The sequence below is a fragment of the Aulonocara stuartgranti genome (assembly GCF_965226115.1).
Source record: "Aulonocara stuartgranti genome assembly, chromosome: 5".
In the NCBI taxonomy this organism is placed as follows: Eukaryota; Metazoa; Chordata; class Actinopteri; order Cichliformes; family Cichlidae; genus Aulonocara; species Aulonocara stuartgranti.
Window position 1 is genome coordinate 348,422 of NC_138943.1, and position 26,579 is coordinate 375,000.

The 26,579-nt window shown below is 45.4% G+C and overlaps 2 protein-coding genes across 5 annotated transcripts in view; both read left to right on the forward strand.

The window, feature by feature from the left end:
- The first annotated feature begins 3,228 nt into the window (after positions 1-3,228).
- mkrn2 (makorin, ring finger protein, 2) lies at positions 3,229-8,157 on the forward strand. The gene is made up of 10 exons (XM_082532640.1): positions 3,229-3,347; positions 4,591-4,719; positions 4,791-4,930; positions 5,006-5,140; positions 5,217-5,392; positions 5,492-5,557; positions 5,625-5,773; positions 7,372-7,482; positions 7,630-7,774; positions 7,855-8,157. Exons 1-10 carry the CDS (start codon positions 3,322-3,324, stop codon positions 8,023-8,025), a joined length of 1,248 nt encoding a protein of 415 aa, XP_082388766.1. The 5' UTR covers positions 3,229-3,321; the 3' UTR covers positions 8,026-8,157.
- A 1,413-nt stretch (positions 8,158-9,570) lies between these two features.
- The window catches only part of LOC309706720 (actin-associated protein FAM107A-like), a 22,325-nt gene continuing 5,316 nt past the window's right edge, over positions 9,571-26,579 (forward strand). For 3 of the 4 annotated variants that reach the window (XM_082533504.1, XM_082533503.1, XM_082533502.1), the window contains exons 1-3: positions 9,571-9,877; positions 15,165-15,216; positions 26,193-26,397. In XM_082533504.1, the coding sequence (XP_082389630.1) occupies positions 9,854-9,877; positions 15,165-15,216; positions 26,193-26,397 (281 nt within the window). In that variant the 5' untranslated portion in view covers positions 9,571-9,853. Of the gene's footprint in view, positions 9,878-15,164; positions 15,217-19,009; positions 19,531-26,192; positions 26,398-26,579 lie in introns of those variants that run through there. The other variant, XM_082533505.1, reaches the window with a different exon arrangement.

A 26,579-nucleotide genomic window follows, 5' to 3' on the forward strand; every position in this document is an offset into this window, starting at 1 on the left:
CTACATTGTAGCCACAGCCACCCTGGGGCGCACTGACAGAGGCGAGGCTGCCGGACACTGGCGCCACCGGGCCCTCTGACCACCACCAGTAGGCAACGGGTGAAGTGTCTCGCCCAAGGACACAACGACCGAGACTGTCCAAGCCGGGGCTCGAACCGGCAACCTTCCGATTACAAGGTGAACTCCCAACTCTTGAGCCACGATCGATTTAAGTTTTGTTCTTTAGTTTTCCCAGTTTAGGTTTGTTTACTCCCCGCTCTGCTCTTCCTGTTTTGTCACCTTCTCACCGCTGTAAATAAACACTCACTCGCACCCCAGCCAGTACCTGCATTTTGGATCCTTTTTTCAATACACCACACGACTGCCCCCAGCCGTGACAAATATGATCACATTTAAATGTTATATTTAGTTGTTAGCCTATTTAATAATCTCACAATGAAACAAAGTCTCAGATGTAATTATTCTACACCAAGTTTAGGCTTCCTGTAGCTTTGTATTGTAGTTACATCACTGACATAATCAATATAAATGTATTTATTGTCTCCAGATCAAACAACACAGAAGCTGGCGTGTTGTAGTATGTTAAGGATGGTTTATTTCCATTACTGCCTGAAGAAAGTCTTTAACACTGTCCCAGCTTCCCTCCAGTACAGTGGCAGTGGCTGTGGGTTGGAGAGCCAATTACCTTGATCCTGCAGGTGACCATCTTCACTGACTGCACCACCTGTGACGGAGGACTCATCTCACCTGATGTAAGCAAACATATTCTTTAGAACACCGACTTATTTGCTTTCTTAAACGTTTTTCTTGTATTTGCTACAGAACAGACCTCAGGACAGACAATCGAGCTGCGTTATTACACTATTACCAAACAATATTGTAAGTTTGATATAAACATGATGCCATCCATCCATTTACTTCCACTCATCTGCAGCTGGGTCGTGGAGACTGGCAGTCTAAGCAGAGAACCCCCACACCTCCCTCCCCCGTAGCTTATCCAGGGGAACTCCAGAGTGTGCTGGTCCTGGGACACGCCCACAACCCCTCAGCCAGGAGGCATCCTAGTCAGACCACGTGAACTGGCTGCTTTCAATGTGGATGAGCAGCAGCTCTACTCTGAGCCCAGCTTGAGTGACTCTTCACCAGGATGGACTCCCTCCACATCACTGCAGCTGTGGCCCCAATCCATCCATCTCTCGTTCTCGTGAACAACACACTCCTCAACTTGGGGCACCAACTCATCCCTGATGCAGAGTGGGCACTCCATCCTTTTCTGGCTGAGGATCGTGGCCATAGATTTAGAGGTGGTGACTCTCATTTCAGCCACTCCACACTCAGTCGTGATTCGCTCCAGTGAGAGCAGGAGGCCACCACCTGATGGCTGACCAAGCCCAACAGAACCCCAACAGGACCCCTCTTCAGCTTCATGCTCATTACCACCAACAGGCACCAACCACCCTAAAGTCACAGCTCCTTGCAGCAGCCTCAACGATATCCATCCTCAGCAATGTTCCCTCACTGCTGGCACGGTTTCTGCACACAGAAAATCTGCTTTGTGCACAAAAACAAATCTACCCTGAATTGAAATTAAAACTTTAACAATTCTGTTTTGCAGTGTTAGTCAGTGAGTGACTGGCTGATGCGATTCACATTCGTATATACGCAGCTAATCAACGTGGTTGACAGGCTATGACAGCGTCCTTATGTTAGTTGTTAGTTGTTTAGGGAGGGGAAGTTTTAGGAGTGACGGCGTGTTTGAGATGTGAGAGATTTGCGACGTTTAGCACAAATCTTGTGTAGTTAGTGTGTAGTTAGTGTGTAGTGAGTGTGTAGTTAGTGTGTAGTTAGTGTGTAGTTAGTGTGTAGTCTAGTCAACAGTTTTGTTGTGTGTGTCAGAACAATGAGGCGACTGCTGAGTGTTACAGGTGTTACAGCAGTGACACATCTGCTGCTGTCAGGCCTGCAGGTATCAGGCTGTTGTTCTCCTTCATCTCATAGTGGACACAAATTATTTTTGGAGCGGCACAAATAATCTGTGTGGCATCAGATTTGATGCAGAACAGCTGATTGTTCTGTAAATAGTTTGAAATGTTTATTTAATAAACGCCTTGGCTGCATTTTTAGGTAAACAGCTGCAAAACACTTTGTTGTTTGCATGACTCAGTTACTTTTTTGAAGAAGTAACTATATAATTAATTACCCAGCATTGGTCATTATTTACTGTATTTGCAGACAGAGTTACAGACTCTCTCCCAGACCACAGACTCACAATACAGTCAGAGCAAAAATAAATAAATAAAAAATTTTAAAAAGAAAGTTGTGTTTTCAAGTTATTTTTGCTTCCAGTAGTGTTAACATGCTGCACATGGACAAGATCTTTTTTAAATTCTCATTGTCAGTGGGCTAATCAGGTAATTAAAAGTCGTCTAACATAAATGCTGTAATTTGATTATTTTAAATAGTCCAGTCTGTTTTTCTTAATGTTACTGTACTGGAGCAACTGTAACCCACATAATTTCCCTTGGGATTAATAAAGTATGCTGATTCTGAAAAGCTCGAGTAAAGCAGGCAACCTATGAGTTGTAATCTTATTTTCGATTAAAGACAATATTCGGTTTACCAGTTTACCACTCCAGCTTAGTCGACTCTTGGAGTCTTTTAAAAGCAGTTGAATACTTCCGGTTTAATCCACCCTTCTGCTGATATTCTTTCACTATTTGTGTTTTGTTGTTTTGTTTTGTTCTTGTGTGTGTGTGTGTGTGTGTGTGTGTGTGTGTGTGTGTGTGGGGGGGGGGGGGTACCTTAAATTCTTTTGTAACGTGATTCTTTCTTTATTGTGTTGTAATTGTTGTTCATTGCTTTATGACTGCCGGTCTGTGAAAAGAATATTATGAATTAACTTTATTTACCTACTAAATGAAAACACTGCAAACATGACGCATGTTGGAAGGAAACTTCTCTGCTGTGGTAACACCACCAGCTTATATGACGACATGAAGAGCACGAAAAAGTAGAAAAGAAGAAGCAGGGACAGACCCTGGCAAAGAAACTCCAACTGAAAACACTCAAACACTTTCAGCTCTATTTTATTACCGAACACACAGAGACCTTCACATTCCAGCTTTTCAAAAATCCCACTTGCAAAATAACAAAAAAACCTGATTGTGTTGTGATTATTGTGTTAAAAGAGACGCTTTCCACGGGTTCGTACTTCCGGAGGAAGTGGAACCTTATTGCTGTGCCCGCCGTTCTCCGTCGGAGCGGTTTAAGCGGCGCACCGCGGTGACAGCTCGGAGCAGTTGTTGAAGGTCCGCGGGGAAGATGAGCACCAAACAGGTGACCTGCAGGTGAGGGTGCGTGCGTGCGCGGGCGTTTGTGTGTCTGTGTGTGTGTGTCTGATCTGTCTGAGTGTCGTCGGGTGTCGCGCTGGTGTGACCCGGATGTCCGCGGACTGTTAGCCTCGTGCTAATGTTTTTAGCTCTTAGCTCCGCACTCGCCTGTCCTCGTCAGCGCGTGTGCCTCTAACTCTAACTGATCGATTAGTAATCAGTGATTCCAGGTGTGTTTAAGTGAAAGCTGAGACTAATCAGCTTCTCCAGGATCGATACTTCTGATTTAAAGTCACGTAAAGAGCTGCAGCTTTAAATCAGAGGGCAGACTCCGCCCCGAGGCTCACCTCGGGGTCACGTGAACGTTCCCTCCTGCGAAAATGAAGGCGGCCGCTGATGGCGTGAAACTTCAATAACAAGCACAGGAACACCGGAAGCTGGTCCGAGTCTGAGCGCTCTCAGGTAGTTGGTAGGTTACAGGGGGTGGGAGGGGAACAAACTGTCAAACAGCCAATTAGAAGCCGCTGAGACTGCAACTGCAGTTCCCCTGGTGTCCAGCAGGGGCAGCAGTGACTCACTCCCCACAGACTGACATGTTAAAACTTTACAGCAGAAATAAACATGTTTACAGCCTAACACACAAACTGTTCTGGCCTCTAGAGATAATTTCCCCCTTTGTAACACCTGTATTAAACTTTTGTTACAGAATAAAGAGGATGTAAAAGAGTGGGATGAGAAGGAAAAGTGTCACTGTATGCAGATGACGCACTTTTCAATACTGGAGAAGGCTTTAACAGTTTATCTGGGGTTCATATCACAAGTCAGAGACAATTATAAGGGCACAGGAGGAGAATGTTTTTAGAACTCACCTGTTTAAACTCAATCAAAGGGGGCGTGGCCTCTGTAAGATCTTTGATGAATCAAAACACAAACAGAATGATGAAAAGATGAAAAATGTAGCACGTGTACAAAACTACAAGTTAAAAACTTTGTTTTGAAAGTTATTTAAATAAAAGTAAAAAATAAAGTCTTATAAAAGTCAAAGAGTTTGACACCTCTCCCATCAAATATTCATCCGTCCAACAAAGAGATGTCCTCTCTGTGTCACCCTGGGGTCTGAAACACCTGGGCGGGTAGAATAGGATCCTGATTGGTCAGAATGTGAAGTAAACACACAGTAAACTGAGGTAACAGGTTAAACTGCGAGAGTGATTTCACTAGAGTAGCAGGTCTTGTGGCTCACAGGTGTGCTGCGTTTCAGGTACTTCCTCCACGGCGTGTGCAGGGAAGGCAACCGCTGTCTCTTCTCCCACGACCCGAGTACCAGCAAACCCTCCACCATCTGCAAGTTTTACCAGAGAGGGGCGTGTGCCTACGGAGAGCGCTGCAGGTAAGGCCCTGCCTACCTCTCACCTACGTTTGCATCACTGTGACTCATTTCACTTCCTGTTTGTGCTGCAGGTATGATCACATCAGGCTGTCATCCAGAGGAGGAGGGAGCGGAACTTCAGAGGACCTGACAGGGGGAGGAAGAGGAGGAGGAGGGGCAAGTAGGTCTGGCAGAGGTGGAGCCAAGAAGACGCTGGTGCTGAGAGACAGAGGTGAGGAGACGATGAAGCTCTTACAGAGTCACGATAATGATTGCAGGTAACCCCGCCCCCTCTGTGTTTTCTCAGTGCTGGGCGTCGAAGACGTGTTCAGGGGCCCATCAGACAACTCGGGGTCAGAGGTCACAGCAGCAGCGACTGCATCTCCGCATTCATACGTGGATGCCATCAGGGCGGGTCTAGACGCCTCGGCGCAGGAACGAGGTAAGACTTGAGAATCCTCACATTTGATTGGCTCTTATTGGTAGCACGTGAAGATGTTTACCCGTGCTCTCTGCAGCTCCTCCTCCAGTGGGCGGGGCCTACCCGGACCTCCCCCAGCTGTGTCCCTACGCTGCCGGCGGGCGCTGTTTCTATGAGGACAGTTGTACGTATCTCCACGGCGACCTGTGCGAGGTGTGCGGCCTGCAGGTGCTCCACCCCCAGGACCCCGAGCAGAGGAGAGCGCACGAGAAGGTGTGCATGCTCATGGCGTTTCAGTGACCTCTTTGCGTTCATCAGTGTGAGCGCACACAGATGTGCTGCAGCTGTAAATGATCTCGTGTCTGTCTGCAGATGTGTCTGCTGGCCTTCGAGGCCGACATGGAGAAGGCGTTTGCGGCCCAGCTCAGCAATGACAAGGTGGGTTTGATTTGTTTTGGGATTGGTTGTCTTGGTGACCGGCCTTAATTAGTTACCTGTTGTTCAGGTGTGCTCCATCTGTATGGACGTGGTGGTGCAGAAGGCAAACCCGTCAGAGCGCCGGTTCGGCATCCTGTCCTCCTGCAATCACATCTTCTGTCTGTCCTGCATCCGAAAGTGGCGCTGCACCCGAAACTTCCACAACAAGATCATCAAGTAAGAATCCAACAGGACCGGGTCAGGGGTCAGGCACCAGGGTCAGGGACTGGGTCTCTGTATACTGGGGGGAAACCAAGACTGATGGTGTCTCGTGAGATCTGATTGGGGCTTTACTTTGTTTCACTCTCGTTAGGATCCTTCCCTGAGTCAAAGAGCAAATATAATACAAAAGTCTGCTGAATAATAATTTCCTCTCATAAACATTTAAACTTCACCTAAATCATACAGGTAGGTATTTTAAAATAACTACAGATATTAAATAATGACACTCATCTCCAGGCTTTCCCAAAATAAGAAGTTCACTTAAACCTTTGATATGTTCAGCTGGGATACCAAACGATCAAACTACACAAATAATTCTCCAGTTGGAAGTCTTTCTTAAATGTTCTGTAATTTCTAAAGACTAACATTAAACATTTCAGAATTCCAATTTTGCCTTGTCTGATTACACTTTTTATACACCTGTCATTCACCACTCAGGTATGTTCTCATATAGGGCTGTTCGATATAGCGATACACAGTGGAACAGTTTAACTAAAAATTCAAGTTACGAAGGCGCTTAACGGCAATATTTCAGCCTGTGTTACGGCAAAATACTCGCGTAACAAAATCCACTGGCTCTGGCCCAGAACGCCTACAATGCCCACAATGCCTTCCGAATCATGTGACAACCCCCTTAGTCCTTGCGCTTCGCTGTTCCACCGGAACGACGTGTTGTTGTTGCAGGTAGCAATTAGCCTATAGCCTATCGTTCACTCAAAAGTCGCGATGGGTGCTTTGACTTATGAAAATTTTCAACTTAGGAAAAACCCTCGGGAACGAATTAATTTCGTAAGTCGGGGTTCCGCTGTATATCGGATGACGATATAAAAACATCTATCGTTTCATTTTACGCTATCGTTTGTTTCATGGTGTTGCAAAATAAACTTTTTATAGCAATATTTTCTCATCGTTTTGATGATCGCTGTAGTGGCTATATTCATTTCTTAAAGTTCTCTCTTTCTCTTATATTTAATATAACCACACTACGGACGGACATGCGCCTGTTTTTATGTGTTGTCGTTAACAACAACGACGGGAAAACCATCGCATGTCCGCTTGTTTATGTTCCACATAAACCTTTCACAATAAAGCTCAGGACCCTGTTGAGACTTTTCAAAATAAACTGAATCACGTGAAAGACTATGCAGAGCATTGATGGATGAGAAGCAAAAAAGAGCCGCCAGGTGCTAAAAAATAAACCGTAGACTCAAACGTTAGAACAGGCTTTTCCCCGCAGCACGCCGTGTAATAAATACTCACAAAGGAAACGGCGCCGTTACAACTTATGTCTAAAAATGTATCGTTTCATTCATCGGTTAAAACACTCGACTCCAGCTACATGACGCGCAGCTGGAAACACTTCACGCAGGTCGAGCTGCCCGAGATTCACAGAATTTACAGAAAATGTTACATTGTTGTGATTTACATCGTTATCGGACGATAGATGTCTTATATCGGGATATGAGGTTTTGGTCATATCGTTTTGGTCTGGCTGGGCGTGACTGGCTCTGGTTGGGTCTGGTTGGGTTTGATGACCTCTCTGTTTCTTTCAGGTCGTGTCCACAGTGTCGGGTCATCTCAGAGTTCGTCATCCCGTCGATGTACTGGGTGGAGGACCAGGATGAGAAAGACCACCTTATAGACCTCTTCAAGTCCGGAGTCGGGTGAGTTGCCTCTCTGTGTCACGCCCACCTGCTCTCAGGCACTTATGAAGAGGATCCAAAGATCTTCCAGGATGTGCTTTCAGGTGGTGTAAACAAAGGTAGCTAAGGTGTGTTCAGCTTTCAGTCATACTCTGTGTGTGTTTGCAGTAAGAAGGCCTGTAAGTACTTTGATCAGGGCCGTGGCTCGTGTCCGTTTGGTGGGAAGTGTTTGTACCTCCACGCCTTCCCGGACGGATCGCGGGCGGAGGCCGAGCGCCCACGGAAGCAGCTGAGCTCGGAGGGGAGTGTGCGGGTCAGTTTGAGTCCTTGTTGTTGTCCATAAGTGGAAGGCTGTTGGGTGTAGTAGTCTCTAAACTCTGTCTCTCTGTTTAGTTCATGAACAGCGTCCGCCTCTGGGACTTCATCGAGGAGCGCGAGCAGCGGTCCGTCCCTCCCCTGCCGTCCCTCACTGATGACATCACAGAACTGAGGGAGCTCTTCATGCAGATGTCGGGGCCGAGCCACGAAGACGAGCCGGAGACCTCGCCCGCCAACGACCTGTAGTCTCCATGAAACCTGTGCCGGGTCCACACCAGATCATGTGATAAGGGGCACGTTGTGTCCGCAGGTTTGATTCCCTGAGACGGGATGGCGCTTAATTTATTGTGTACATGAGTAAATACAGTCTGAAGACCAGCTTCTGTGTGGTGGAGTTATTTTGGTGGTGGAGGGTGGGCATAAAGGTCCCGGAAGGTCCTTAAAACTCAAAACCAGATCTGATATAATAATAATAATAATGGATTGGGTTTATATAGCGCTTTTCTAGGCCACTATTCATTCACTCTCACATCCACACACTGGTGGAGGCAGCTACAGGTGTAGCCACAGCTGCCCTGGGGCAGACTGACAGAAGCGAGGCTGCCATATCGCGCCATCGGCCCCTCTGGCCATCACCAGTAGGCGGTAGGTGAAGTGTCTTGCCCAAGGACACAACGACCAGGACAGAGAGCCCAGGGATCGAACCGGCGACCTTCCGGTTACAGATACGCTTCCCAACCCCCTGGCTCGTGTCCTGGTGCACCTCTGATGGCTCCCGCTGTGAGGTCTGTTCTTCAGACTGAGGTGCAGCAGGAGACGAGCTGGCGGTGGAGGTGCTCTCTGAGGTTACCTGCTGCTTTTAAACCTAAACAAGAATCCCTGATGGTGATTTCAAAATCAATTTTAAAACTGGTTTTTACTGTAAAGAGCGCCTCGCCATCGTGCCGCAGTGCTCTGACAGCCCTCCAGGGGGCAGCAGTAGCAGACTCCATGTGAGTGTGACCCAATCAGAAGTTCGGGGATCAATTCCAGGATGCTCTGCATGATGAAGGTCGTGTTTGGGGTGTAGTTTTATGATAACATGACTGGAAAGGAAAACAATTGAGCTGCTGAAATAAAATGTGGACTTGTGAAAGAATCGTATGAAGCAGTGAAATAAAAACGTGTGAGGTTTGAACTCCTAAATCTGCTCCAGACAAACACAACGGGCCTCTGCCAGCGAAGAAACTCGGACTGGAACCGAACGCTGAAGACTGATGAGCACTGCTGGGTGGCACTGCAAACATTAGTATCAGTCTGGTCGTTAATACTGAAGACTTTTACCTTTTAAAGTCAGCTGATTATGGGCAGAGCAGTGTGTCCTGATTTATGACATGAACCATCAAAACACACTGACCATTAAATCACTGTCACTTTGATTTTTCACAATAAAACACCTCCCAGCCTTTATTTTGGAGGGCTGGGTGTAAACGTGCCTGTTTCTAATGTGCTGCAGGCTGTAAATAAACCACAGAAAGGTTCACATGTTTCTCAGCATGTTTGACCCATATTTGTTCATTAAGAATGATTTAACAAATATCGATCTGATACCAGCGCCAATATCAGATCGATATGCAGCATTAATATTCAAATGTGTGTCACTGGTTCACTTCATTCGTATGAACGCTGAACTCCTCAGACTGTCTGCACTCCTCTGAGAGGAGGTAAGGAGGAGACTTAAAGCTCTGCTGTCTCCTCTGATTACTTTAATCCAGCCGGAGCTCCTTAACTCCTCACAGCTGAAAGCAGGGAGTCAGGCAGGAACAGGTGGCCTCCTCCTCGCAGTCACACTGCGTGTGCTCAGCTGGCCGCTCCTCTCTGGTTCCTGCTGGTATGAAGTTTTCGGAGTCGCCTCACAGTCTGCAGGGTTAACGGAGCCCAGCGACCGGGCTGTCAGGCTGCCAGGCAGCAGGGTGAGCAAGAGGAGGGGAAGGCGGAGGAGGGGGCGCCGAGGCTGCTGGGAAAAAGTAAAAGAAGGAGAAGTTGTGGGGAGGACGCAGAGCCAGGGAGAGGCCTGAGCAGGGCACCGAGGATCATGGGAGCAGTTTATGGAAAGAAGGTGAGTGATAAGCGCTGATCAATGATCCGATCATCTTTACAGTTAGTGAGAATACTCTGATCAGATCCTCACACCAACAGTTTAAACTCAGAAATCTGGTGTTCGGTCATGCGATCACCTGCATGTACAGTGGGGCAAAAAAGTATTTAGTCAGCCACCGATTGTGCAAGTTCCCCCACTTAAAATGATGACAGAGGTCAGTAATTTGCACCAGAGGTACACTTCAACTGTGAGAGACAGAATGTGAAAAAAAAATCCATGAATTCACATGGTAGGATTTGTAAAGAATTTATTCATAAATCAGGGTGGAAAATAAGTATTTGGTCACCTCAAACAAGGAAAATCTCTGGCTCTCACAGACCTGTAACGTCTTCTGTAAGAAGCTTTTCTGTCCCCCACTCGTTACCTGTATGAATGGCACCTGTTTGAACTCATCATCTGTATAAAGACACCTGTCCACAGCCTCAAACAGTCAGACTCCAAACTCCGCCATGGCCAAGACCAAAGGGCTTTCGAAGGACACCAGGAAAAGTATTGTAGACCTGCACCAGACTGGGAAGAGTGAATCTACAATAGGCAAGCAGCTTGGTGTGAAAAAATCAACTGTGGGAGCAATCATCAGAAAATGGAAGACATACAAGACCACTGATGATCTCCCTCGATCTGGGGCTCCACGCAAGATCTCATCCCGTGGGGTCAAAATGATCATGAGAACGGTGAGCAAAGATCCCAGAACCACACGGGGGGACCTGGTGAATGACCTGCAGAGAGCTGGGACCAAAGTAACAAAGGTCACCATCAGTAACACACTACAACGGCAGGGAATCAAATCCCGCAGTGCCAGACGTGTTCCGCTGCTGAAGCCAGTGCATGTCCAGGCCCGTCTGAAGTTTGCCAGAGAGCACATGGATGATACAGCAGAGGATTGGGAGAATGTCATGTGGTCAGATGAAACCAAAGTAGAACTTTTTGGTATAAACTCAACTCGTCGTGTTTGGAGGAAGAAGAATACTGAGTTGCATCCCAAGAACACCATACCTACTGTGAAGCATGGGGGTGGAAACATCATGCTATGGGGCTGTTTTTCTGCCAAGGGGACAGGACGACTGATCCGTGTTAAGGACAGAATGAATGGGGCCATGTATCGTGAGATTTTGAGCCAAAACCTCCTTCCATCAGTGAGAACTTTGAAGATGAAACGAGGCTGGGTCTTCCAACATGACAATGATCCAAAACACACCGCCCGGGCAACAAAGGAGTGGCTCCGTAAGAAGCATTTGAAAGTCCTGGAGTGGCCTAGCCAGTCTCCAGACCTCAACCCCATAGAAAATCTGTGGCGGGAGTTGAAAGTCCGTGTTGCTCGGCGACAGCCCCAAAACATCACTGCTCTCGAGAAGATCTGCATGGAGGAATGGGCCAAAATACCAGCTACTGTGTGTGCAAACCTGGTAAAGACCTATAGTAAACGTTTGACCTCTGTTATTGCCAACAAAGGTTATGTTACAAAGTATTGAGTTGTATTTTTGTTATTGACCAAATACTTATTTTCCACCCTGATTTACCAATAAATTCTTTACAAATCCTACCATGTGGATTCATGGATTTATTTTTCACATTCTGTCTCTCACAGTTGAAGTGTACCTCTGGTGCAAATTACTGACCTCTGTCATCATTTTAGGTGGGGGAACTTGCACAATCGGTGGCTGACTAAATACTTTTTTGCCCCACTGTATGTGTGAGGATATTCATTCTGCGCGATGAAGGTTGCAGCAGGTGTGCTTCAAATGTCCTGACAGGTGACAAATTGAAGGAAAATGGTACCCCTGTGGTGCGGGGTGGGGGACGGCTGTAAGCACCATCCATGGTGCAGAGATCGGTGGGACGAAGAGCTCACCTGTACCTGCTGGATTGAATCTGAGGTGCTCTGTGGTTTCAGTGTGAGTGTTTGGTGTGCTGCAGAGCACCTGATGGCGCTGTGGGCGAGGGCTAGTCTCTTTCAGATGAAGCCGTTCGGCGCTGCGATCAAGACTGCCGCAAGCCGCCATTTTTAGATGTGATAAATTAAAGGATATAAAAACAGATTAGTGACTGACATCACCGTGAGTCTGTGAGCCTACAGCAGTCCAGAACAGCTCCTGAAGGCAACAGACTACAGGTAAAAGATGGCCCATGTGACGCTGCCCGTTGGTCAGGGAAGTTATCACACCTTGAGCTGAGCGTTTTCTCGTTCCATCTTTGTGTTTTGAGATGGGACGTGAAGAATCTGACCGAGGAGCGAGACGCTGCGCGACATTCTCCTACTCCCTGTTTCCTGATTCCTACTTCTTCCTCTGAATGGGACCAAAATGAGTTTTATGTTTTATTCAGTCAGACCTAAAAGCAGTGACTGACACCATAAAATCATCAGTAAACATCTTCCTGATGAGCATCTATGCAAGCAGACTTCCAGGTGAGTCGCCCCCTGCTGGACATCAGTTAGAAGTTCACCTCTGATGGCACCTAAATTCAGCAGAAGCTGGCAGATAAAATGAAAGATGAGCTGTTTATTGTTGCTGATTGAAATCACGACCTGCCACCGTCTCTGAGAATAAACAAGGTTTTTGCGTGGAGGTTCCAGTTCTTTAGCGTCGAACGCTCACCTGGATCATGTCTCAGATCACCTGGCTCCAGACATTCATGACCTGCTCCGTAAGGTTCGACTTTCAGAGAAACTGGATGAGTCACATGACCTCATGAGCAGAGGTCAGAAATCGTTTCAGAAACTTTTATTTGAATTTTTGGAAAAAGCACCGCTTTACAAAAAACACCTAAGAACGTCCAACCTGAATCAGCTGATCCACCTCGAGCACAGGAAGTGAGTTATTCTGAGGTCAGAGTGAGAGAGGCTTGGTGCTACACACCGTTTATTTACAGATTTTTAACTCGTTCAGATGATTTCCTGCGATTCACGTTTGGCTTCGAAACACCTCAGAACAAAGGAGCACCTGCTCTCACCTGAGAGCTTTAGCCAGGGGGGAACTGAGCAAGTCTGAGAGAGGACGAAGGCCAATCGTACGCCTCTCCGATCAGGGTGAGGATGACTGCAGAGTCGCACTCCACAGGGGAGGAGACAGCAGGAATGCGACCTCATAGGAAAGCCGAGCTCTCGCAAATATCCGAGTTATGAGGCGGCGCAGCTGTCGGCGAGGCTGAAGAGCAGCTGAGAGGAGGCGGGGCTAGAGGTTTGTCTGTTTTCAGTGCAGCAGGTGGAGACGAGCTTGGAGCATCGAGTTTCAGGAACGATCTGAGAGGAGAGGTCCGGATTTATCTGGGGGGGGGGGGGGGTAAGCCATGGTGTTCAAATTACCACACGGTTTGTGTTTGTGTTAGTGTGTGTGAGTCTTTAGTCGGGCAGATTAAGCTGATCCAGCAGTGAGTGAAGCAGCAGGGAAAGATCAAAGTGATGAGGTCAGAGGTCAGAGTGGAAGCTCACACACAGCTGTGAGATGTGTTTTGGCCTGCGGTCCAATCACATTCCTTGCTCGATCAGACGATGCTAGCTGGTGCTTATGCTAACCTGCTACAGTCCCCCTCACCGCTGACCCCGGCCTCGGAGCCGCAGCTGTACCACTGCCGAGAGTCCAGCAGGGGGCAGACAGTCCTCAGGGTTCCGGTGGTCTTCTGCTTCCTGTTCTCTTTCCAGCAGCGGCCGGAGCTCTCATCTTAGCTGCTCTTCTTCACATCTGTGCCGAGGTCTCTAATACACCTGTTCTTCACACACAGGTGTGCCTCGGCTCTTCTTCAGCCTGAACTGCAGAAACGGTCCTCCAGAGCCAATCACAGCGTGTTTTATTACTTCAGCTTTCGTCTGTTGTTACGGGAACCCAGAGACTCAGACCTGTGGTCAGAAGCTGGTGACCTGAGCACAGCTGCAGCTGCGTCTTTCTCACTTTGTCATGTTTGTTTTTTATTGTGAAAACTGGTGAACGTGTCTTTGTTCTTATTTTTGGATTCAGATCTTTCTGATGTTGTTGACTCGTGTTTTCTCTCTCTGACCCGGACTGTTTAACCCTTTCACCCCTCCCAAAAACCTGAGATCAGCTGATTCTGGGTCAGCTGACTGATGAAGTGATGTCAGGTGGATCATTAAGGTGGCAGCAGCAGCTGAAGTTTCTGAGGGTGGTCTCACACACATGAGACTGGCTGTCTCTGTGATCAATAATAATCTGATGCTTTTACTCAATCAATCAATCAATCAAAATTTATTTATATAGCACATTTTTAAGACCGAAGTACACCAAAGTGCTTTCCAGTAAAATCGCAGTACAAATAAAATCACACTAAAATATAAATTACAAATATATAAAATATAAGATAATTACAAAATCTAAATACAGAGCCAGATGTAAATTACCCTAATTCGCCTTAAATGCCAGATCAAACAAATACGTTTTTAAACGTGATTTAAAAGACTGAATGGAATCTGACGCGCGAATATGAAGAGGGAGAGTATTCCATAGCCTGGGTGCAGCAACGGCAAAGGCACGGCCTCCTCTGGTCTTCAGCCGAGACCTAGGTTGCACCAAGAGCAGTTGGCCCGATGATCTTAGTGCTCTCTGAGGGCTGTACAGACAGAGGAGATCAGCTAAGTAGTCAGGTGCCATATTGTTTAAAATTTTATAAGTAAACAATAGAATTTTAAAATCAATTCGATATTTGATAGGAAGCCAGTGTAAATTTTTCAGAACAGGGGTGATAGAGTCAAACTTTCTAGTGCCGGTCAAGAGACGTGCTGCGGCATTCTGGACCAGCTGCAGACGCTGCAGAAGAGAAGATTGTAGACCCAAGTAGAGTGAGTTACAATAGTCCAGTCTTGACATAATGAAAGCATGAATGAGTTTCTCCATATCTTTGTGTGGTATGTAGGGTTTAGCCTTAGAGATTAGGCGTAGTTGATGAAAGCTAGTTTTTACCACAGTAGAGACCTGTTTTACTGTGAAAGTTCAGTTCCTGCTGTCTCAGTGTTGGTTCTTCTGTCAGAGGAGGATAAAAACAGAGAAAGCTTTTAGCAGTGAGGTGTCAGGATCTCCACCTGTGAGACTCACCTGTGTGAGTAAACGAGTGAATGGAAGCTTGAAGCTGTGACTGCACTTGTTCCTGTTTTACCTGATTTTGCCAGGTTCGGAGTGACACCTTGAGTCACTGCGTGTGTTTCTTTTTCTCTTGTTCTTAGCCTGAGTTGGCCATTCCCCACTGCTCTCATCCTCCTCCTCAGCTAAATGATGAGCCTTTCTTCTTTGTTTTGCAGAAGGCGTATAACATTGACCATCAGGCTCTGCCGAAGCAGCCGCACAGCAAAGGTGAGTTAGGCCGTCTCAGGTAATAAAGGCGGTACGACCTGTGAGCAGCCAATGTCACAGACCTGTTCTAGAATAGAATAGAATAGAATAGCCTTTTATTGTCATTGTACATGTACAACAAAACTGTGGGTGCTCGACACCAACTGTACCAGAATAAAATATTTATAAGTTGCAAAGTGCTTGGAGGTAGTCCAAAAGGACTTGGTCTGAATAGAGTCTGTGTGTGAGTGGCCTGAGTGATGAGGGTTTATTATAAGGGAGTATTAATAAATTAATGCCTCAGTCTTAAATATGATCAACCTATCTCTAATAATCGGCTATGTACCACAGGCCTTCAAGCTGGCTGTAGTTAAACCTTTACTCAAAAAGCATCTCTAGACCCAGCAGTCTTAGCTAATTATAGGCCAATCTCCAACCTTCCTTTATATCAAACATCCTTGAAAGAGTAGTTGTCAAACAGCTAACAGATCATCTGCAGAGGTTTATTTGAAGAGTTTCAGTCAGGTTTCAGAGCTCATCACAGCACAGAAACAGCTTTAGTGAAGGTTACAAATGATCTTCTTATGGCCTCTGACAGTGGACTCATCTCTGTGCTTGTCCTGCTAGACCTCAGTGCAGCGTTCGATACTGTCGACCATAATATCCTATTAGAGCGATTAGAACATGCTGTAGGTATTACAGGTACTGCACTGCAGTGGTTTGTATCATATCTATCTAATAGACTCCAGTTTGTGCATGTAAATGGAGAGTCCTCTTCACACACTGAGGTTAATTATGGAGTTCCACAGGGTTCAGTGCTAGGACCAATTCTGTTTACATTATACATGCTTCCCTTAGGCAGCATCATTAGAAGACATAGCATACATTTACACTGCTATGCAGATGACACCCAGCTCTATCTGTCCATGAAGCCAGATAACACACACCAATGAGTTAAACTGCAGGAATGTCTTAAAGACATAAAGACCTGGATGGCCGCTAACTTTCTGCTTCTTAATTCAGATCAAACTGAGGTTATTGTACTCTGCCCTGAAAACCTTAGAAATATGGTATCTAAGCAGATTCTTACTCTGGATGGCATTACCTTGGCCTCCAGTAACACTGTGAGGAACCTTGGAGTCATTTTTGACCAGGACATGTCCTTCAACGCACATATTAAACAAATATGTAAGACTGCTTTCTTCCATTTGTGCAACATCTCTAAAGTTAGAAATATCCTGTCTCAGAGTGACGCTGAAAAACTAGTTCATGCATTTATTACTTCCAGGCTGGACGACTCATTATTATCAGGATGTCCAAAAAACTCCCTGAAAAGCCTTCAGCTGATCCAAAATGCTGCAGCAAGAGTCCTGACAGGGACTAGAAAGAGAGAGCAGATTTCTCCTGTTTTGGCTTCCTGTTAAATCCAGAATTCAAAATCCTGCTCCTCACATACAAGGTCTTAAAATAATCAGGCCCCATCTTATCTTAATGACCTTGTAGTACCATATCAGCCTATTAGAGCACTTCGCTCTCGCTCTGCAGGCCTACTTGTTGTTCCTAGAGTATTTAAAAGTAGAATGGGAGGCAGAGCCTTCAGTTTTCAGGCCCCTCTTCTGTGGAACCAGCTTCCAGTTTGGATTCAGGAGACAGACTCTATCTCTACTTTCAAGATTAGGCTTAAAACTTTCCTTTTTGCTAAAGCATATACCGTATTTCCCGGACTACAAAGCGCACCTGAATATTAGCCCCACAAGCTAAAATCAGGGGAAAATCCTGTTTTGTACATACATTAGCAGCACCTGACTAAAAGCCGCAGGTGTTTCAATGTTGACTTATCATATGTAAGAGAATATGCACAAAGGGAATTGTCAGGAAAGAGATGGCTGTTTGGAGACACACCCCTTTTATTAATATTTTGAAAAACAAGTTATGGGTACATATTTGCATAACTTTTTAGGTATATGTACAAGTAGCGGTAATTACAAGTACGAAACATGTACTGTGCTTCATAAATGAGTAACAAATGTAGTACATAACAATAACCTACAGCACACCAGAAAAATAGATTCAGACTACCTTTTAGGCTCAGGTGCAGTGACACGGCTTTAACAAGCAGAAAAGTCAGTCATTCACCACCATCTTCCTGCGCACTAAAACCACCAAAGTCCTCTTCTCCAGTGTCGGATACGAACAGGCTCAGGATGGCTTCGTCATCCACTCTCCGCTTCTCTCCTTCGTTGTCACTTACAAAACCAAAGAAATCCTCGTTGTCAGTGTCAGAGTCGAACACCCTCTGAAGGGCCGTGGCGGTGTCCTCCTCTCCATCATGCAGCAGTCCAGCCCTTCGAAATCCGTTGGTGATCATGGATGTTTTCACACTTTTCCACGCTGTCAGAATCCACCGGTGGAGTTGGGCATAACTTGCTTTTCGCAAGCTTATCGCCGCTCGTCATCCACGCCTCCCGCTGAACGCGTAGCGTTAATTTGAAGTTTGTTTTTCGCGCTACTTGTACGGCACTATGTTGCCTGGCGGATGGACACGTGACCAACATACCACTCTTGAACCCAGATACTGTGTGTCTGATCACATGCCCTTCCGCCAGGCAACGTAGTGCCGTACAACAGCGGAACAAACAAAACAAATCGTCTTACGATATGACAAAAATCATGGACAATCCATAGAAAAGCCGCACCTGACTAAAAGCCGCAGGGTTCAAAGCTTGTGCAAAAAGTAGCGGCTTATAGCCCGACAATTACGGTAGTTAGGGCTGGACCAGGTGACCCTGAATCCTCCCTTAGTTATGCTGCAATAGGCTGCTGGATGATGCACTGGGTGTTAGGGTTAGGTCTCACTGTCACCAAAGTGCTTGCTCATAGGGGGTCATATGATTGTTGGGTTTTTCTCTGTATGTATTATTGTAGGGTCTACCTTAGAATAAAAAGCTCCTTGATGCAACTGAAAATTGGATTAAGTTGACCTGATTGAGGCCGGTTGGTGAGAAAGTCTTTGATCCACTAGCAGGTGACAGGACGGATCTGGGATCGATGTTTGGGATCATGTTGTTGAATGCTGAGCTGCAGTCCATGAAGAGCATCCTCATGCAGCTCTTCCGGTTCTCCATTCATTGAGGCTGCTTTCGGGGGTTGGGTGCTCTCTCTGCTGTTTACTGATGATAAGTTGGAAGTGATTGAGTGCTGAGCTAACATTAGCATTTGGGGGGGGGGGATGTAAACAATGGTAGATAAAAAAGGCCTCCAAGTCTGGTGGGCAGTGACTGTTTACAACTCTGCTGTTATGGCACCAGTCCCAAGGCACACAGCCCACCACCCCGCCCTTACCAGAGTCTTTGTTGTGTGTGTGTGTGTGTGTGTGTGATTGTGTGATTGTGTGTGTGATGGCCCAGAGGAACATGAAGCTGATGATCAAACTTCTTCCCGACATGTTTTCTTTTTGCTGTGTTTGAACCTTTGGGGCCACCATACGCCATAGTTAGAAATATAAATGAATTCAACATGCGCACAGGTATAACTCACACAGCTGTGATTGGTCAGGGTTGGACCATGTGACTGAAAACAAGAATAAAGTTAACTGTTCACAGTTTCTGTCAAAGATAAACGTGACGTCAGGCTTGATGATGTCACAGATCTGTCCATGCAGGATTCAAGGAGCTTTATTGTCATTTGCATCACATGTTAACATGAGGTGGAAAGAAATTATGTACACACAGCGAAAAGAAACCAAATAATGAAGAAAGTTTTTTTATTTTAAATAAAAAATAAATGAATAGTTGTTTTGTTTTTTAACAAACAGAATAACAAGTAATAAAACAATACATAAATAATACTATAAGTAGAGTGCAACAACCTGAGTACCAGTATAGAGTATGGGCATAGAGTGTAGGTATAAATAAATACTTTAGCAGCAAAGAGCCTGATGACCAGCATTGATAAAGTGACAGTGTCGGCAAGAAGAACAAAAGTGTTTAAAGTTGCCGACAGGAAGTGTGAATATTAAAGATAAATGTCAGATTAAATGTTGTGAGATCATCATTATTTATCTTCGTGGTTCGCATGCAACCCACACTGAGAGTCTGCTCCAGGCTGCAGTGAGAGTCAGCGCCCCCATCAGATGGCAGCTGGATTTCAGGCTGGGTGGAGCCGCTGGCTGATGAATAGGAGCAGCGTGGGAAGTGGTCCCGAGGAGGAGGGGCAGTCCACGTGCCACGTGACCGCTGCCTGGCTTTGAGCTGTGCAGGAGAGCAGGAGCAGAGGAGCAGAGGAGCTCTGGTAGCATGGAGCCCAGCACCGCCCAGGGAAGGGTGGTGAAGTCCGGTAAGACCCGGCCGCGGACAGAGCTGAGGATCGAGCTGTGAGGCTGTCAGCTGCTCTCAGATCAGAGTCATGCTGAAGAAAGTCAGCTCCCAGCTTTTTGAATCTTTTACTCCACAAATGGAGAAACAAGCTCAGACTGACGTCATTCACACTTGTAATGCTTTTCACTAAAATTATCATTAAGATGTGACGTCATCTCTAGAAAAAACTTTAAAAATAAACAGGACTTTAGTTTGAGAGCTGGAAGTTTTAATTATCATCTCCAAAGTGGAAATAGAGCCTTCATCAGCTCTGTGTTTCTATCAGAAACATTTCTGCATGTTTGTGTTTGTGCTCAAGTTTGACTATGTGAGGCTCTGAGAGCATGGCTGATGGTGGTGGTGTGGATGATGATGATGGTGGTGGTGTGGATGATGATGATTGTGGTTTGGATGATGATGGTGGTAGTGTGGATGATGATGATGATGATGATGATGATGGTGGTGTGGATGATGATGATGGTGTGGTGTGGATGATGATGCTGGTGGTGGTGGTGTGGATGATGATGATGGTGGTGTGGATGATGATGATGGTGGTGTGGATGATGATGGTGTGGTGTGGATGATGATAATAGTGTTGGTGTGGATGATGATGATGGTGGTGTGGGTGATAATAGTGGTGGTGTGGATGATGATGATGATGCTGGTGGTGTGGGTGATAATAGTGGTGGTGTGGATGATGATGCTGGTGGTGTGGATGATGATGATGGTGGTGTGGGTGATAATAGTGGTGGTGTGGATGATGATGATGATGCTGGTGGTGTGGATGATGTTGATGGTGGTGTGGGTGATAATAGTGGTGGTGTGGATGATGATGATGATGCTGGTGGTGTGGATGATGTTGATGGTGGTGTGGATGATGATAATAGTGTTGGTGTGGATGATGATGATGATGATGATGATGCTGGTGGTGTGGATGATGTTGATGGTGGTGTGGATGATGATGATGATAATGGTGGTGGTGTGGATGATGATGATGATGATGATGCTGGTGGTGTGGATGATGATGGTGGTGGTGTGGATGATAATAGTGGTGGTGTGGATGATGATGATGATGATGGTGGTGGTGTGGATGATGATAATAGTGTTGGTGTGGATGATGATGATGATGCTGCTGGTGGTGTGGATGATGATGGTGGTGGTGTGGATGATGATAATAGTGTTGGTGTGGATGATGATGATGATGATGCTGCTGGTGGTGTGGATGATGATGGTGGTGGTGTGGATGATGATAAGGTGTGGATGATGATAATAGTGTTGGTGTGGATGATGATGATGATGATGCTGCTGGTGGTGTGGATGATGATGGTGGTGGTGTGGATGATGATAAGGTGTGGATGATGATAATAGTGTTGGTGTGGATGATGATGATGATGATGATGATGCTGGTGGTGTGGATGATGATGCTGGTGGTGGTGTGGATGATGATGATGGTGGTGTGGATGATGATGCTGGTGGTGTGGATGATGATGCTGGTGGTGTGGATGATGATGATGGTGGTGTGGGTGATAATAGTGGTGGTGTGGATGATGATGATGATGATGCTGGTGGTGTGGATGATGATGATGGTGGTGTGGATGATGTTGATGGTGGTGTGGATGATGATAATAGTGTTGGTGTGGATGATGATGATGATGATGATGGTGGTGGTGTGGATGATGATGGTGGTGGTGTGGATGATGATAATAGTGTTGGTGTGGATGATGATGATGATGATGCTGGTGGTGTGGATGATGTTGATGGTGGTGTGGATGATGATGATGGTGGTGGTGTGGATGATGATGATGGTGGTGGTGGTGTGGATGATGATGGTGGTGGTGGTGTGGATGATGATGATGGTGGTGGTGTGGATGATGATGGTGGTGGTGGTGTGGATGATGATAATAGTGTTGGTGTGGATGATGATGATGGTGGTGGTGGTGTGGATGATGATAATAGTGTTGGTGTGGATGATGATGGTGGTGGTGGACTTGTTGCTGCTCCTGTCTGTTCAGCATCTTCTTAAGTAATTGAGGTGCTGCGTTGTACCAGAGCCACTCATGGCTCATGAAGCGCTGTGAGGAGCGAAGGCTGATGAAGATGAAGTCACCGCTGGCATGCAGACGGACTGCAGTGGGAGTTCACATCCTCTGCTTGAGTTTTAGCCTCGGCAACGGGGAGTCATGTAGAGCTTCAGTGTTGATGGTGGTGGTGGTTGTATTCAGGGTGGCTGTGTTCATGGTGGTGTTGATGGCTGATCATCAGGTTTGTGACAGGAAGTGGCGTTTCCTCAGCAAGCCTGTTAGCGGCTCGTCTGCTCTGATTTAGATTCTGCGGGGTTTCCTCAGGATGAGCGAAAGAACGAGCAGATGCGTTATGGCCTGCCGTTACAGAGCGATCACGTTTCCTCCCGAGGTGCGGCTCCGGCCTTAGACTCGAGCTCAAGTTGTCCGCTTTGCTGTAACCAGATTGGCAGCACTCACGGGGACGTCAATACAGAGAGGCTCCGGTCTGCACGTCCTCCCTCCGATCAATACAAACCTCAGAAAGGCTCAAAGTCCGGCAGACAAACACTGAGCTAACAGAGAGAGGCGGGTAAAGTTCAGCAGCAGAGCTCCCTGTTACTGTAACTTCTGTGGGTCCAACACATTTTTAATAACACTCAAAATGCGTGGCCTTCAGGTCATACACTGTACATAAAAGATGTACACAGACACTGGTTTCTGCACCTCATTGTTAACCATGTTTGTTTTTAATATAACCCTGGTCATTCAGAATCCTTTAGGATTTAACACATAAAATGTGGAGATTATATACTGAGCTCAAGCAGGAACTATTAATAACAAAAAGATTACATCACAAAAATAGATCAAATTAATAAACTGTGGGAGTCTAATCACAAAACAGGAAGTGTTCTCTGTGTTTCAGTGTCTTCTACAAATTGATTGTCTCACTCCTTAAAATCTGATGCAGTGGTTCAGTATTTAAGAGTGAACGTCTGAGGTCAGGTATTTCAGGTGTTTCAGATGTGATTCAGATATTTTCAGACATGTTTCACACGTGTTCAGGCGTGTTTCAAGCTTTTTCAGGCTTGTTTCAGACATTTTCATATGTGTTTCAGGCTTGTTTCAGGCGTGTTTCAGACATTTTCATATGTTTTACAGGCTTGTTTCAGGCTTGTTTCAGATGTGTTTCAGACATTTTAATGCTTGTTACAGGTGTGTTTCAGATGTGTTTCAGGCTTGTTTCAGATGTGTTTCAGACATTTTAATGCTTGTTACAGGTGTGTTTCAGGCTTGTTTCAGATGTGTTTCAGACATTTTAATGCTTGTTACAGGTGTGTTTCAGATGTGTTTCAGGTGTGTTTCAGACATTTTCCAACTTGTTTCAAGTGTGTTTCAGGCTTGTTTCAGATGTTTCAGCTGTGTTTCAGACATTTTCAGACTTGTTTCAGGCTTGTTTCAGGTGTGTTTCAGACATTTTCATATGTGTTTCAGGCTTGTTTCAGGCGTGTTTCAGACATTTTCATATGTTTTACAGGCTTGTTTCAGATGTGTTTCAGACATTTTCAGACTTGTTTCAAGTGTGTTTCAGATGTGTTTCAGTCGTGTTTCAGACATTTTCCAACTTGTTTCAAGTGTGTTTCAGGCTTGTTTCAGATGTGTTTCAGTCGTGTTTCAGACATTTTCCAACTTGTTTCAAGTGTGTTTCAGGCTTGTTTCAGATGTGTTTCAGTCGTGTTTCAGACATTTTCAGACTTGTTTCAGGCTTGTTTCAGGTGTGTTTCAGACATTTTAACGCTTGTTACAGATGTGTTTCAGATGTGTTTCAGACATTTTAATGCTTGTTACAGGTGTGTTTCAGACATTTTAATGCTTGTTACAGGTGTGTTTCAGATGTGTTTTAGGTGTGTTTCAGGCTTGTTTCAGATGTGTTTCAGACATTTTAATGCTTGTTACAGGTGTGTTTCAGATATTTTCATATGTGTTTCAGGCTTGTTTCAGGCTTGTTTCAGATGTGTTTCAGACATTTTCATATGTTTTACAGGCTTGTTTCAGGCTTGTTTCAGATGTGTTTCAGACATTTTCAGACTTGTTTCAAGTGTGTTTCAGATGTGTTTCAGTCGTGTTTCAGACATTTTCCAACTTGTTTCAAGTGTGTTTCAGGCTTGTTTCAGATGTGTTTCAGTCGTGTTTCAGACATTTTCAGACTTGTTTCAGGCTTGTTTCAGGTGTGTTTCAGACATTTTAACGCTTGTTACAGGTGTGTTTCAGATGTGTTTCAGACATTTTAATGCTTGTTACAGGTGTGTTTCAGACATTTTAATGCTTGTTACAGGTGTGTTTCAGATGTGTTTTAGGTGTGTTTCAGGCTTGTTTCAGATGTGTTTCAGACATTTTAATGCTTGTTACAGGTGTGTTTCAGATATTTTCATATGTGTTTCAGGCTTGTTTCAGTCGTGTTTCAGACATTTTCAGACTTGTTTCAGGCTTGTTTCAGATGTGTTTCAGACATTTTAACGCTTGTTACAGGTGTGTTTCAGATGTGTTTCAGACATTTTAATGCTTGTTACAGGTGTGTTTCAGACATTTTAATGCTTGTTACAGGTGTGTTTCAGATGTGTTTTAGGTGTGTTTCAGGCTTGTTTCAGATGTGTTTCAGACATTTTAATGCTTGTTACAGGTGTGTTTCAGATGTGTTTCAGACATTTTAATGCTTGTTACAGGTGTGTTTCAGATGTGTTTCAGACATTTTAATGCTTGTTTCAGGCTTGTTTCAGGCTTGTTTCAGTCGTGTTTCAGACATTTTCAGACTTGTTTCAAGTGTTTTTCAGGCTTGTTTCAGATGTGTTTCAGTCGTGTTACAGGTGTGTTTCAGATGTGTTTTAGGTGTGTTTCAGGCTTGTTTCAGGTGTGTTTCAGACATTTTCATATGTGTTTCAGGCTTGTTTCAGATGTGTTTCAGACATTTTAAAGTGTGTTTCAGGCTTGTTTCAGGTGTGTTTCAGACATTTTCATATGTTTTACAGGCTTGTTTCAGGCTTGTTTCAGATGTGTTTCAGACATTTTAAAGTGTGTTTCAGGCTTGTTTCAGGTGTGTTTCAGACATTTTCATATGTTTTACAGGCTTGTTTCAGGCTTGTTTCAGATGTGTTTCAGACATTTTAATGCTTGTTTCAGGTGTGTTTCAGATGTGTTTCAGTTGTGTTTCAGATATTTTCCAACTTGTTTCAAGTGTGTTTCAGTCGTGTTTCAGACATTTTCAGACTTGTTTCAGGCTTTTTTCAGATGTGTTTCAGATATTTTAATGCTTGTTACAGGTGTGTTTCAGATGTGTTTCAGACATTTTAACGCTTGTTACAGGTGTGTTTCAGACATTTTCCAACTTGTTTCAAGTGTTTTTCAGGCTTGTTTCAGATGTTTTTCAGTCGTGTTTCAGACATTTTAATGCTTGTTACAGGTGTGTTTCAGATGTGTTTCAGGTGTGTTTCAGACATTTTCCAACTTGTTTCAAGTGTTTTTCAGGCTTGTTTCAGATGTGTTTCAGTCGTGTTTCAGACATTTTAATGCTTGTTACAGGTGTGTTTCAGATGTGTTTCAGGTGTGTTTCAGACATTTTCCAACTTGTTTCAAGTGTTTTTCAGGCTTGTTTCAGATGTGTTTCAGTCGTGTTTCAGACATTTTAATGCTTGTTACAGGTGTGTTTCAGATGTGTTTTAGGTGTGTTTCAGGCTTGTTTCAGATGTGTCAGGTTCTGAATTGAAGTTTGCAGCAGGCTCCGTGACTGACTTGCTCAGCTGTGAACATTGTGAGTAGTGTGAGATGTTTGCTGCTCACAGAGATCAGTGCTGCAGCTCAGTGCGCTCCTCCTGCCAGCCTTTCATTTCCTTCTACTGAACCTACTGACAAACTGCTACAGCAGTCCTTACAATCACAGGAGCTCAGAGAAGTTTCTGATGGTTATCCGCCATGTGCGACCTCACAAGCCCGTTCCTATTTGCTGTAGCAGCGCCAACATCTGGAGGCAGGGAGGCTGTCAAAATAGCCGTCCACTTACTTTCTTCTGCGTGTCTAGGAGTGAACAGACATCCGGAGCTCGTTTCATTTTTCTGAAATATGAAGCTGGAAGGCGGGCTCTGGTTGCATTCGAGAAAGGGTCATTGTGCGGCGTGACCTGTCATGTGATCTCAATCCCAGAATATCCGAGGACGGGTTGGGTTTATTGTCCTTTCTCAGATGCGCCGCCGGCCGGAAACTGAGGACCTCTGCCTCAAACACCCCAGCTCACAGACACCACGAGCTGCTGCTAGCGCCTCCTGCTGGCTACACCTGCTGTCAGCGCCTTATCAAGACCTGACCCAGTGAAGACGTTTCTCTAAAGCAAGGACTTTTAAACACAGTCCGGACTTTTCCAGTGGGGAATTTTTAAAGGGACAGTGTTAATGACGTTTTGGGAACGGGGACACATTTACAGAGTGAGCAGAAAAACAGGGAATGAGGCTTTTCTCAGCTGCTGTGAATGGACTGTGAAGATGTTTCAGGATGTATGATATCCTGCTAGCATCTGCTGGGGGTTGCAGTTTGTCCAGTAGGTGGCGCTATGATTTGTTCTCTCTAACATTTTGTGTCCTCTTTGTGTCCGTAGCATCAGCATATGCCAGCCTGCAGCAGCACGGCTCCGAAGGCGTCCATGGGAAGTCGTCCCCGGTTGCCGTCTTCGTACCCCGGCCGGATTACCTGGAGGGGGACGAGGACACAGACCTCATCAAACCCAAGAAGCTTGTGAATCCAGTCAAAGCTTCGAAGAGTCACCAGGAGCTTCACCGCGAGCTGCTGAGCAGTTACAAACGGTAACGCTCTGATTAGTTTTAATTTTCCAAAGAATGAAGAGGAAGAAGAAGGGGCGGGGTCAGACAGCGTAACTGAAGCTCCCACCTTCAGCTTTATTCAGACTGTTTAAATCCACTCATGTTCAGTTATGAAAGCTGAAAGTTTGAACTCGAGTCACGCCATCTGAACCCGCCTGTGTCTC